This window comes from Dreissena polymorpha, chromosome 1 (genome assembly GCF_020536995.1).
Source record: "Dreissena polymorpha isolate Duluth1 chromosome 1, UMN_Dpol_1.0, whole genome shotgun sequence".
In the NCBI taxonomy this organism is placed as follows: Eukaryota; Metazoa; Mollusca; class Bivalvia; order Myida; family Dreissenidae; genus Dreissena; species Dreissena polymorpha.
This window is the reverse complement of record NC_068355.1, coordinates 130,991,229-131,005,696: the sequence shown is the minus strand read 5'-3', so window position 1 is coordinate 131,005,696 and position 14,468 is coordinate 130,991,229. Positions and strand designations below refer to the sequence as shown.

Genomic DNA, 14,468 nt, shown 5'->3' with positions numbered 1-14,468 from the left:
TAACAACAATAACATAAAAGCATAATACCCAAATTTAGCTATATACCCATACAGTCATAAGGATGACATTTACTTTAAAGCTAGGGACACATGAGTTGTTGCGCTTGTTGCTTGACCCTCTGCACATGTGGAAAGTTATTTTAGAATTGCCTGGTAAATAACAGTCTGGACAAGATTTAAGGATGAATACAAATGGAAGTGCATTGCTTTATGCTTCCAACTTATATGTATTGTATGACACAGTTTGTGCCTTCACAATTTTGTAATTATTACAGATAAATGTCAACATGAATGTTTAAGTGCATGATAGGAAAATGCTTAAATAATGCAGAGTTATATCTTTACACAGTGATTCTTTATCCTCTTTAAATGCATAAAGGTCAATTAAAGAATATTTATTACAGATGCTTTATTAAACATTTTGATAGAAGTAAAATACAAGTTTTTTAACAATCATATTACTTTCGGATATTACTTTACCACCATCATTCGAAAAGTCATATTGATCCGCACATTCATCAACCTCTTCCTCTGCGGTAATGAATGATACCAGAACACGTTAGTGGGATGCTTCATCATCAACAGACTCCCATGCTCCAGCAGTATTTTCACAGTCTCAATGGAGCGCGTGGCATTCTTTCCCCGAGCATCAGCATGCTTGAACAGGAAGTCCCTTGACTGCCCGAGCGAAAGTGAGGCTATAGGATGACCAAACACCAGGTCCTTCTCATCATCACGATGTTCTCCCATGTGATCTTGCCCATCTTTATACCTATAAAAAAAGCCTCGTTCAGGGAAACCTCAGCTTCATGCATGAACAAAGTGTTTTCTCATCTTAGCCTGTGCAGTATACACAGGCTGATCAGGGGGGGGGGGGCAAAACTTTCCATTTTTATGGATTATTTTGTTAAAAGAAGGTGTTTTCTAAAAGAAAATTCAGTGTATGCAGAAAGTGAAGACTGCACTGGCTATTGGGACAACACTTCATACTTGCTTTAAGCCTAGTTTTCCCATAACACAACTTGAATGAATGAAGTAACTGGAAATAAATTTGCATGTGTGAAAGTCTTCATTATTAATACTTTAGTATTCTGTAACCTATTTGGTTGAAATTATCTAAAGAGTTGAAACTATGAGTTCAATACTTTTAAAACTGGGAGTATAAGTATTTGCAGATATGTGTTCCTAAAATCATGCATTTCAATCAAAATGCATGGACATGCATTGTTCAGTTTTGTCCAAATTAGGTACAAAAGGCATTTTTAAACTACCGCTAACTTTGACATCCACTCACATATTTCTTGCATTTTTAACACTGGTGCAGTTGCTTCAGACTTTCAACTTACAAAGTAACTATGTCTACAACTTATTTAAAGGGATCTTTTCACGCTTTGGTAAATTGACAAAATTGAAAAAAGTTGTTTCAGATTCGCAAATTTTCGTTTTAGTTACGATATTTGTGAGGAAAGAGTAATACTGAACATTTACCATGGTCTAATATAGCCATTATATGCATCTTTTGACGATTTTAAAACCTAACAAGAGCACCGCCTTGCGGGTGCAGACCGCTCATCTATTTTCTTTTTAAAGGTGAAGGGACTCTCATTTTCAATCACAAAGGAGGGAGGAGTGGAGTGAAGAGGGGTGTATAGTGTGGGGTTGTGGACATTTATTACATTATCTTCCAAAAAAGCGAAAAAAAAAAAAAAAAAAAAAAAAAATCGGGGGGGGGGGGGGTATAGTGTGAGGGTGTGGTGATAATTTGTGAGATGATCTTAAAAAAAAAAAAAAAAAAAAAAAAAAATCAAAAAAAAAAATTTGGGGGGGGGGTGGGGGGGTGGGGTGGGGGTATAGTGTGAGGGTGTGGTGGTCATTTGTGAGATGATCTTATAAAAAAAAAAAAAAAAAAAAAAAATTAGGGGGGGGGGGGAGGGGGGGGAGGGGGGGGGAGGGCACGGGGGATGGTTTGGGTGAAGTCTATTGTGGTATGTCAGGTAAGAGTAGTTTCATCAAAGTATCAATCAAATCTAATCATAAATAAAGAAGTTATGGCAATTTTAGCAAAATTTAATAATTTGACCTTGAGAGTCAAGGTCATTCAAAGGTCAAAGTAAAATTCAAGTTGCCAGGTACAGTAACCTCATGATAGCATGTAAGTATTTGAAGTTTGAAAGCAATAGCCTTGATACTTCGAGTGGATCGAAACACAAAATTTAACCATATATTAAAAGTTACTAAGTCAAAAAAGGGCCATAATTCCGTAACAATGACAACCAGAGTTATGCAACTTGTCCTTTTACTGTACCCTTATGATAGTTTGTGAGTGTTCCAAGTATGAAAGCAATATCTATGATACTTTAGGGGTAAAGTGACCAAAACATAAATCTTAACCAAATTTTCAATTTTCTAAGTATAAAGGGCCCATAATTCCGTCCAAATGCCAGTCAGAGTTACATAACTTTGCCTGCACCGTCCCCTTATGATAGTTCATAAATCTTGCAAGTATGAAAGCAATAGCTTTGATACTGTAGGAATAAAGTGGACCTAAACACAAAACTTAATCAAATTTTCAATTTTCTAAGTATAAAAAGGGCACATAATTCTGTCAAAATGCCAGTCAGAGTTACATTACTTTGCCTGCACAGTCCCCTTATGATAGTTAGTAAGTGTTGCAAGTATGAAAGCAATAGCTTTGATGCTTAAGGAATAAAATGGACCTAAACACAAAACTTAACCAAAATTGTCAATTTTCTAAGTATAAAAAGGGCACATAATTCTGTCAAAATGCATGCCAGAGTTATCTAACTTTGCCTGCCCAGTCCCCTCATGATAGTAAGTAAGTGTACCAAGTTTGAATGCAATAGCATTGATACTTACTGAGAAAAGTGGAACTAAACGCAAAACTTAACCAAAATTTGCAATTTTTTAAGTACAAAAAGGGCACATAATTCTGTCAAAATGCACGCCAGAGTTATCTAACTTTGCCTGCCTAGTCCCCTCATGATAGTAAGTAAGTGTACCAAGTTTGAATGCAATAGCATTGATACTTTCTGAGAAAAGTGGACCTAAACGCAAAACTTAACCGGACGCCGACGCCAACGCCAACGCCAACGCCAACGCCAACGCCAACGCCGACGCCAAGGTGATGACAATAGCTCATAATTTTTTTTCAAAAAATAGATGAGCTAAAAATTATAAAGCGTTGCAACGCGAAACGATTGAATAATTTGGAGAGTTCTGTTTTTGTCGTTAAATTTTGTGAAACTACGAAGATTGCTTATATAAGGTATAAAATACGTCAAGTAAGTGTACCGTACTTGGCGGAATAGCTCAGTAGGCTAAAGCGTTTTTACTTCAGGACTCTGGCAGGACTCCAGGGGTCACTGGTTCGAAACCTGGTCCGGGCAATGTGCTTTTCCTTTTTTTAATTTTATTCTTGATTTTTTACTGGAGCTTTTACGATCCAATGTTTACATTTTTCGATATAAAGCATTTAATGAATAAGTTAAAAAATGCCAAAATCTGTGAAAAGGCACCTTAAAATAGTAGTATAATAGGATTAACCCTTTCCTGCTCAGGTTTTAACCGTTTTATGTTGTAAGCTTTTTGTCACTGTCTAATGGATTGATATGAAGCCTTGAGTCGATTATGAAAGTCCATTTTATTAAATGTGAATTTCTAAGAGACTTTAATATCTGAGCGGTAAAAGGATTTGGCAAACATTATTGCTACCTGTTTATGAGGACAAAGTTGAAGTTGTATCCTGTTTTCTGACTGATCACATCTCTGATGGCCGAGAGGAATGGTGTCCATGGTCTGGCAGGCACAGTGTTGTTTGAGAAGCTGTAGGCAAGACCTTCATCACCATGGGCAACCTCAAAGGAAAACAGGAATCTTTTTAATAATGTTTACAAGTTAGAATAAAACCTAAACTATTATTAGAGAAAATATCAACAGGTTTTGTGTTGCCAAGTCAAAATGAATTTAGTCAACTGAACTTTGCATCAAAATGGTATTTGCTGTGTAATTATTAGCCCATGTCAGTTATTTTGTTCCTTAACAAACACTGTTTTTGGAATATGCTATGATGTAATAGATGGGACACGTGTTTTGAAAGCCTAAGAAATGACGAAGCTACTTGTAGCACACTGGTTAAGAAATCTCTATGACTTCCCGTTTAACTTACATGATCATGTTTATATAACAATCATATTTCAGTCCCTAATGGTGGTGTCTGCTAACATTTCAAATGTGGATATTCAAAATTAGCACATTTTCATTCTGTTTGCATAAGATAATGCACAACAAGTACCTGATGAATATTTCATATGTGTATCCAATTTATGTACTAGTATATAATTTTAATAAGGTAAGTTACAATTGCTTAAAGGGATCTTTTCACGCTTTGGTAAATTTACAAAATTGAAAAAAGTTGTTTCAGATTCGCAAATTTTCGTTTTAGTTATGATATTTGTGAGGAAACAGTAATACTGAACATTTACCATGGTCTAATATAGCCATTATATGCATCTTTTGACGATTTTAAAACCTAAAAATTATAAAGCGTTGCAACGCGAAACGATTGAATAATTTGGAGAGTTCTGTTTTTGTCGTTAAATTTTGTGTAACTACGAAGATTGCTTATATAAGGTATAAAATACTTCAAGTATATGTACTCGGCGTAAGAGCGCAGTAGGCTAAAGCGTTTTTACTTCAGGACTATGGCAGGACTCCAGGGGTCACTGGTTCGAAACCTGGTCCGGCCAATGTTCTTTTCCTTTTTTTAATTTTATTCTTGATTTTTTACTGGAGCTTTTACGATCCAATGTTTACATTTATCGATATAAAGCATTTAATGAATAAGTTAAAAAATGCCAAAATCTGTGAAAAGGCCCCTTTAAGTTATATCCATAACACATTAATGCAATCAGAATATGTGATTATAACAAGAAATACTTCTCACACATATATGAAGACTTTCTGATACTCCTTTGCTACACAATTCAGTGTTTGACCTTATTATGTGATGACAATATCTTTAGAATAAAATAAATAATATGTAGGTTAAGAAGATTCTAGATTAATTAATACTGAAAAACAACAGCCACAACCAATGATAAAAAGCTTAACATCCAGATCGATTATCCCCATGTCTAGTTGCAATAATTCAACTCTCAGCTTTATAACCCAATGGGTTGCTGAGAGTTGCAATGCGCTCTCTCTTATCCATGGGTGCAAAATGTTATCAATAATGCAAGGGTTAAGGAATACTGAAACTGCAAAAACGTATTAAAGTTTACCTGTCTAAACCACAAACTCATCCAAATGGTACCATTAAAGCAAGAAATAATTGCTTTTTATTGACTTAGTTTTTCTTTCGTACGCTGTATTCGCCATATTGGAAAATTGACCCAATATTTGTAAGGTCGCAGTACACCAATATTTTGCATGTTGGGTTATGTGATGGAGCCTATTAAAGTCGATAACGATGTGGTATTCAATACAGAATACACTGTTTCAAATTTAAACATAAAAATGTCAGCGAAAAAAGTGCGTTGAAACATCGTCGTGTTTTTATAGGGTGCATACAAAGGATAACATCCGTAGGATGCCATTCAGGTAAATGTAACATGTTTATGAAGTTTATTCATTATTTTCCTCACTTTGTCTCGACGACGTCTGTTTAGTGAAGCACACGGATTCCGTACGCTGAACTGCACCCATGTTTATGAAGGGGTGCAAATGGACTAAACTGCACCCATGTTTATGAAGGGGTGCATATGGACTACCATGCCGCCATAGCAAAAATTATCAAAGGCTCTGGGAGTCTGTTTATATGGACTATCCCCATGTCTAAAAAAAGGCTATATGATGTCAATCATTTTAAGACTGATACATTAGTTTTGAAAAAACAACAACCTCAAAATATAACGAAAAACAAGGTTTTGCAATGCTTAAACTATGAAGCCCAATGATTTTAGACTTGGTGATTGTTTATTTTAATAAAATAAATAGTGGGGTATTACTTGCTTTCGTGGAATGTCATGCCATTTGCCATATATCTGCACTTTCGCGAGTTGTCCTTCGTTGTATGACAAACATCGTTCACACTCCTCTAGTATCCTGTCGGCGTTCTTCTTTCCAAATAACACACAATAATCACAGTTTAAGTTTTCTCTTCGTATCTCTCGCCATTCTAGTTGTTCATTCACTAAAAAAATTACGTTTAGAGATTTTTGTTCTGTGATTTCGGCACTTGATTGCGATTTTGTTTTCTTGTTATTCTGTGAACTGTCGCTCTCGTTCTTTCGTTTTCTCACAACAAACTTGTCCATTTTTTAACAGTTGAACGTGAATCTAAATAATGTCCTTCTTAAAAAAGGGGAAGTAACTAGTTGAATTTCTTGCTTACATAATGGAAAAAAGTATAACGGCCAAAACGGTCAAAATGTCATGAAAGAAAAATTTATTAAAAACGGTCAAAAAGTCATGAAAGAAAAACTATCAGAAAACCGATGACGCCAAATTGAAGCGTTAAATTATTAAATATGTTTTATAATGTTCATAAAATAATTGTATAACCAAAAGAACAACGTGCGATGTTCTAATTGTGAATCTATTCACAGATGCTACGGTATAGCTACATGTATATTTCATCATTGCGATTGCTTACAGTAAAACTATACAGAGTTTTCGATGGAAAGTGTTCAGTATGTTAAAAAAGTGTTAATATATGTAAATCAAGATTATTATTTTTTAATATTGCGTGGTAGCTATCAGCGTGTCAGACAAACAATTTTCCCACTCCAGACTTAATACCGACTTATAGTTCAAACAACCGGTAAATGTAATGTAGTTAGGTGTGTTGTGTATTTGGCACTTATAAACAAAGGTCCCTTGCAGTATATATGCTCAAAGAGAGTATACACAAATGCCCATTTAACATATTTAACAATACATCCATTATTTATACTTAAACCACAAACATGGTATTGCCGCGAAACAAGGTTCTCAACGTTTAACGTAAACAAATAAATACTCTATTAGTGCAATCCACTTGTATGTCTGCAGTTAAGCTATATACATACAGCACAAAACCGACATCCTAATTGAAGTTCTTAATCTGAAACTGTTTATTATCTCAGGGGTTTTTCTGCCTATTTTTGGGAAAAGGAGTCTGACCAAATTGGGAAATTTTTAGCGACATAATTGGCCATTTTGGGAATTTTTGCTTCGATTAAACAGCTCATTTGGGAAAAAAATGTGAATTTATCATGCTTAAATAATTCAGTGGTTTAACAAATATAATTTGTTTTTATTTGTTATTTTGTCTTCTTTATATACATTGTAAACAGATGCAATATTGGGCATGTTCAGCGTTTATTCACGTATTGCAGTTTTGTTTTTCAGTTACAGTTACACTCCAAGATAAGAATTGAACAGTCAAAACCATATAGCAGATATTTTTGACCTAAACAAACACTGGTTAGTCACACAAGTTTTAAGACACTTCATTCTTTAAACAAAAATATATCTTTATTTTGGAAATTGGGATTTTTTTTATAATTTCGGTGTTGGATCGGGTCCGTTTGCTTTGGGAGTGCCTCCGTTTTCCGGAGGCGCAGACAGTGCTGAAAAACCCCTGTATCTTGATCTAAACTGCTTGACTCAACATAAAATCTCTAGCTGGTCTTCATGTAAGCTACCTGTTCACAAAAAATCATCATAGTACCTCCAACAAAACGTAAGTTATTGAGACGAAATTGTTTTTCCTTTGTTTACAGTGATATTGTGAAAACTTTCGTTAGAAGAAATATAACGCTAGGTCTGCATGTAAGCTACCTACACACAAAATGATTTAAATTTCAATGCAACACCTCCATCCATAGTTCAGTTTGTGTTGAAACCGAAATCTTTTTCTTTAGAACCAGTTACCTTTGCCCTACTTTCCCATGATTCAATCCTAACTAGGTCTCCATAAAAAACTAGCTGAACAAGTATGTATAAAATATATAACGACTGTTCAAAGCAAACTCAATCTACTATCGAAAACCATCTGATTTTAAGTTACAGTTACCTTTACATGAATGGCCCTTAATGCAATCCAAAGCTTAATATTCATTTAAGCCATCTACGAGCAAAATTTCAGTGCATTTCCTCCATCCCAGCCGGTTATCAAGCAAAACTGGGTTTCTATTGTTGTAAGTTTTCTTCTAAGTAACTTTGACCCGATTGACCCAAATGACAATCAAACGATAGGTATCCATGCAAGCTTGCACATTTCACAAATAGTAGTTATATGCCACCGGGTATCTGTAGATGCTGGAGTCATAACAACCTTTTCCATGAAATATTTTAGAATATTATGTATTACCAAGCAATATATGTCCCCTACCGGCTCCACCATTGTCAGATTTTACATATATATTTGCATTAGCAACCAGATTTTTTTTACTAAGGAACAAAATGAAATGACGTGCATAATGTCCATATTGCCATCTATCCATGTTTCAAGTTTAATGAAAAAAATATTACCTTTAAAGTTATCACAGGACTCAGAAAAGTGTGACAGACTGACGGACACACACAGCGCAAACCATAAGTCCCCTCTGGTGAAACCGGAAATGTATCAGCTATAATTAAGCTTTATACATTGACGCCTTTTCAATCACAACCCATGAAATGAGCATTTTGTATTGCGTTAAATCTGTTACCAGACCACATCTAGTTTAGAAATTTTGGCTTTTATGTGTAAACTTTATTTTCCGAAATATTGTACGAAAAAATTGTTGGTTTTGAGTGTTTATGGGCTCTTCACAAAAACGTCAATTTAAGTTTAGCAAGAATTAAGGCCTTCCGATTTAGTCTTAGGAAAAAAGTAAGACAGTTGTAAGGTCAAGATGAGGTCAGACGACGATGGTTTTCGGATATTGTTCAATGACAACGTCATGCAAGTATTTCAACTGTGTAGGAGACACTATTGATGTTATAAGAAACATTTCCTTTTGATTGACCATTGTACAGACGGACGCACAAACAAAGGAACCAACAGACGGGGCAAGCAATATATTCTCCCACGTCAGTTTATGCCAGGCAAATGAACATTGTGTCAGATAAACAACAGGTTGTTTTTAATAATATTCGCGGTTAAATTATTATTTATGTATACGGATTTAAAACAACTTTGAACAGTATTCAATATTTATAATAGCTGATTAACAACTATCTCAACTTAAAGCATGGTGTTGTTTGACCTTGCGCACAGACGAAAAAGACGACATACGACAAAGGCCGAAATTTAAAGATACATGTACCTTAAAACAATTAAGATTGAACAGGACATTTCAAATATAGGTAACTGTTATATAATAAATAACAAATAAAGGTTCACAAATGATTGTTTTATCAAAATCATAAACAGAAAGGCACAATAATTACAGCTTTTAAAAACGAACTGACTACTAATTTAGGAAAATTTACATTATTCAGATATATATATAAAATGACACTTAAGTTTGAAAGTTATTAAAACAGCATTTATTTTAGCAGTGTCACATTGCAAAAGACTCAATGGCATTAGACTTACTTAGTACAAAATCATGTTAATTACATACATGAACATTTTTCATTAAAATAAGACTTTAAAAAGTTTAAACATGTACATGTCCATTATGAATAATGCAGTCATATTAACATGTCTGACATATCAAATAAAATTTGCTACGTTTAAATGACATCAGAACGTGGGTAAAACAAGACGATAAGCATGGATATACAAGAACATATCGTACAATTTACTGTGTTGCAAACATATTTTTCAGTTTGTTTTCCAGAGAATTTTCTGGATTTTCCTCCATTTCAGACCAGAATTTATCCAGTTTTTCCCTCACATACTCATCTTTCAGCTCCGTTTTTCTCTTTCTTTTTGGATCCCATCCATTTTTCATGGCCTTCTGCACCCGTCGCTTCAATTTAACAAGCGTAGGTTGTGTAAAATCAATGTGTCTCTGAAGGCGCTTTTTCCCATACACTTCCCCAGACACATGTGGACTTTCAAAAATTGTTTGCCAGGACTTCTTTTCCTCTGGTTTCACAAAATTCTTGTTTCTGTAAAGAAGTTCCAGCTGTTCCGGAGAAACCTCTTCCTGCTTTCTCTTTCGATTTGTTTTTGCAGTGATCTTAGTGCTTTGATTTTCTGCCATACTATTCTCAGTTTGTGTTTTCGCAGAGATTTCACTGCTTTGATTTTCTGTCACACTACTCTCAGTATGGGAATTAGCCATTTCGTCCTGTATCATCTTCAGTGACATAGTAGAAGATCTTCGGCGCCTTTTTCTTGGTACAGAATGGTAATCTGGAGATATGATGTCCTCAGGGGTCAGCATCTTTCCATTTTGTATGCTTTCACAAACCAGATTCTGAGCGATGGAACCAATTTCTTTAATGGCCACTTGCGAAAGCTCTTCAGTAATACTTGTCAATGCAGTTTCTCCAACATTAAGTGAGACCAGGCTTGATTTTGGAGGTCTACCTCGACGCTTTTGAACTTTCTGTTCATTACAGATGTCAAAGTAATTGACACTCATCGTGTTTTCTTCACAGGCTGGCATAGATTCATCCATTGTTTTCTGATAATCCAGAATTTGTCTTTCCGAAATATCCAACATAGCAATCCCTGTTTCTAGCTGCTGGCTCAGTCCCGACCTTTCCGAACACCCATCAACCTCATCTTGGTTGTCACTGCAAACATTTCTTTTGCTAGCACTATCTATTTTTATCTGTTCCTCATCTGAAATCTCTTCCAATGCTTTGACTACACTGAATGATCGTTGCCTTCTCTTCTTGACTGAATCTTTGACACATTTAGATATTTGTTTATCATCTGAACAAATACTATTGGCATTTCGGTTTATGTTTTCATTGATGGCTTCAGGACTTTTACAAGTACTTTCACTGATCACTGCAATCTGAAAATCATTGATATCTGTACAAGTCTGTGTGTAAGAACAGGATTTCCCAGACTTGTTATCCTCACATAGGTTTTTTATAACTGTATGTCTTCCAGATCGTCTTCTTTGTGAGTTGTCTTTTGTTTTGGAAACTCTAGCTTTACTTTTAACCACCGGGGTAGGACCCTCTGGATAGATTTTCAGAGTCATTTCACACAAATCTGACAATTTTGGCACATCATGATAAACAAGACAATCACCATTCTCATGGATGGAATAAGCAGGTGGTACTGATAAGGCTCGTCTCTTATGCTTTCTCTTAGAAGAAGGCTTTATCAGATGGGCTTCATTATCCATTTGGTTAGACCCTTGGTTAGACCCACTTTCTAACAGATTTTCATTTGTGGGCACATGACCATTAGGTGTATTTGCGGTAAGCTCATGATCCAAAGTTTTGGCCTCCATATTTTCAATCTCCTCATTGCAAACGGTAGGTTTTTCAGCACATTCAAAACCTGTTTTCTGACAAGTAACAGTAGTTTTTGATGATGACTCAGTTTCTTTTAAAAGCAAACTTGTTGCATGAGAATCACAGGAAGTCTCAACCTGTTCATTTAAAGAATCTTGTACCCTGTCTCGTTCAACGCCAGATTCCTCTTTACACTCCTCTGATGTATTATTTTCTTGACTCTCAACACCTGCGGGAGATTTTTCTGGCAAACTGCTGGCACTACATGAGCGTTCCCTGTTAAAGGCACTGCTTATAGCATTAAATGCGTTGAAGAAAGTCTGTGAAGTCCTTTTCATCTTTCCATTACTTAGACACTCAGTGTGGTCTTTTTTCTGAGATTTATCAAAGCAAGCTGCAGAAGTTGACCTGTCAATGGTTGTACACTGATTAATAACACCTTCTGTCTGGTTGGTTGTATTTGCTAATGTATCCTGGTCTTCTGCAACATTGCAAACTGTCAGTTTAAATGGTTGCAACGTGGATTGTTCAATGCTCAATGCCACAATCTTCTTTGAAACTTGTTTTTCTTTGCTCAAACAGGGAGAAGTTGAATTAGTTGCAACATTCAGCAAGTTTGTAGAATCTTTTATTGTACCTGTCAAATACGAGGGACTAGTTTTCACAAAATCAACCACTTTTCCCGCAAATGTTTTACAGAGTTCGAGAAATCCAGGCGATCTGTTGCTTCCAACATCATCAGGAAACCCTGTGTCTTGAGGAGTCACATCTAAAGCATTTCTTTCAAATACACTGGTATTTTCCTTTTCAGAGCTGGAATCAGACCTTACAGAAACATTACAAAGATTGATATCCTTATCATAATCTATTAAGTTTACTCTCCAACTGTTGTCATTGGTATTCTCGCTGTTAAGATCCTGGTTGCTCTCAGAAACTGAGGTAAAGCTTTCGTGAAAGTCTGCGACAAATTTATCAGGAGACATCGGGTAATCTGGTGACATGGATGCAGGGGACAACTTTGAAGTGAGAGATAAATTGTGCTCAGACAGAGGGGTACTTACATCTTTAATTGCTGATACAATCTTTGGAAGCATACTATCATCTTCAATACCAGAGTTTGGTTGCAAATTAATAGCATTGGTGTCCTTGTCAGAATTTCTAAGTTTCATAGCCTGCAAATCAGCACTTTTATAATAGTCATCATTGTAAGCACTCTTATTTATTTCACCTTGGTTCCAAGCATTGCTTTCAATTTTGGATCTTTCATAACCACTGCTTTCAAAGTCCTGGTTTTTATTAAAAGTCTGGTCTGAATAAATACCCACAACTTCATTTTCATGACTTTGGATATCAGAATATTCAGTCTTCGGCTCATTACCCATATATTGGTTTCTGTCAGTGCAGCATTCATGGTCTTCGTCTAAGGGCAGTCCCACGACAAAGTTGGAGCGTCTTCTTCGTTTTTTTGTTACTGGCGCCTGGCATTCCATCCAGAGGCTCCCATAGACCTCAGGGGCCTCAGCTTCATGATCTGAAATTGGAAGATTAATTTATACATTCATCATTCTAGGGCAATATTTAAGATCACAAAAGTACCCTAATGCTGCAAAACACTGCAAATTGGTCAGCTGGCTCAGCACTTGCAGGAGTGGCATAATCAATTGTCCATATTGTACCAGAACATGTACAGATAAGTCAAGGGTTTTTCTAGCCATTTTGTGAAAAGGAGTCTTGTCAAAGTGGGACTGATTTTTTAAACAAGGGCTGTTTGTAAAACATGCATGCCCCCCATATGGGCTCTCAGTTGTAGTGACAGCCATTTTGTAAATATGTTTTTTGTCACTGTGACTTTGACATTTGACCTTGTGACCTGAAAATCAATTGGGGTCATCTGCGAGTCATGATCAATGTACCTATGAAGTTTCATGATCCTAGCCATAAGCTTTCTTGAGTTATCATCGGGAAACCATTTTACTATTTCGGGTCACTGCAGGGTTTTTTTTTAGAGAAAGGGGAAGACGCTGGACGCTGGGTGAAAGGGGAAAAAAAGACTGCGAAAGAGAGATATTAGGGGAAAAAAATAAAAACTGTTCATTTCAATGTCTATAACTCATCAAAAGAGACTTGTCTCTGTCCTTTTTGTTCTTAAACACATTTAACAGGTATTAAAGTCAAAGTCCTTAATAAAGTTGCAGGTGTAGATCTAATAATGGGAAATGTTTTCAACTATATTTTTGTACTGGGGCCGGGGGACGATGTCAATTTTGTGATTTCAATTTCATGATGAATGGGTTGACGATCTTGATTTGCTACAGTATTGGAAGGGAAAGGAGCGGCAGCTGCCGATTGTCTACTTTCACTTTCACAATGTTCGATGTTGATTACCTCGGAATCCTGCTGGGTTATAACGGTTTTCGATGATTCTTTCTTAAAAAATGCCTCGATGCGTTCAGTATCTTCCGAGTTCGAATGTTTTATTTTGTTTGTGTAAGAACGCTAATTGTGAGACATTTTTTTCTGTTTTCACCTTTATACCTCGGCTTGCACATAGCCCGGATGAAAATTCGACTGGTTTCCGGTAATTAATTGACGAAACAGCCTTCTCGCGCAAGACCGGTATCCAGTAAAATAGTCACATGATTATTACGATTAGTTGCCCAGTTTACATGACGTTATTTAAGAGCTATATTTAGAATAACTGGGATTCCCAGATGTTGTGTGTTCGTCTGGAGAGAGAGAGCGCGAATTCGTTGTACATGGTGCAAATTGGATAATTGTCGAATGACCCAAGGAAAAATAAACATTTCTTTGAGAGAAAATATTATATTTTGGTGAAAAATGATATTTTTGGTGGGGAAATTGTATTTTAAGGGGAAAAATTCTGGTAGGGGAAGACGCCAAATATCGGCGTCACTTTCTTAGTAAAAAAAACCCCTGCACTGTGACCTTGACCTTTGACCTAGTGACCTGAAAATCAATAGGGGTCATCTGCCAGTCATGATCAATGTACCTAACAAGTTTCATGATCCTAGGCATAAGCGTTCTTGAGT

At 36.0% G+C, this 14,468-nt stretch overlaps 2 protein-coding genes across 3 annotated transcripts in view; both read right to left on the bottom strand.

Annotated features, from left to right (window-relative positions):
• Window positions 1–394: 394 nt before the first annotated feature.
• LOC127850163 (DNA oxidative demethylase ALKBH2-like) lies at window positions 395–6,395 on the bottom strand. Its single transcript, XM_052382989.1, has 3 exons — window positions 6,027–6,395; window positions 3,733–3,875; window positions 395–772 (listed from the first exon to the last, which is right to left on the bottom strand). The coding sequence occupies exons 1-3, from the start codon at window positions 6,333–6,335 to the stop codon at window positions 472–474; spliced, it is 753 nt and encodes a 250-aa protein (XP_052238949.1). The 5' UTR covers window positions 6,336–6,395; the 3' UTR covers window positions 395–471.
• Window positions 6,396–9,386: 2,991 nt separating this feature from the next.
• The window catches only part of LOC127850017 (uncharacterized), a 36,296-nt gene continuing 31,214 nt past the window's right edge, over window positions 9,387–14,468 (bottom strand). For both annotated transcript variants that reach the window (XM_052382752.1, XM_052382760.1), the window contains one exon: window positions 9,387–12,949. In XM_052382752.1, the coding sequence (XP_052238712.1) occupies window positions 9,795–12,949 (3,155 nt within the window). In that variant the 3' untranslated portion in view covers window positions 9,387–9,794. The remainder of the gene's footprint in view (window positions 12,950–14,468) is intronic.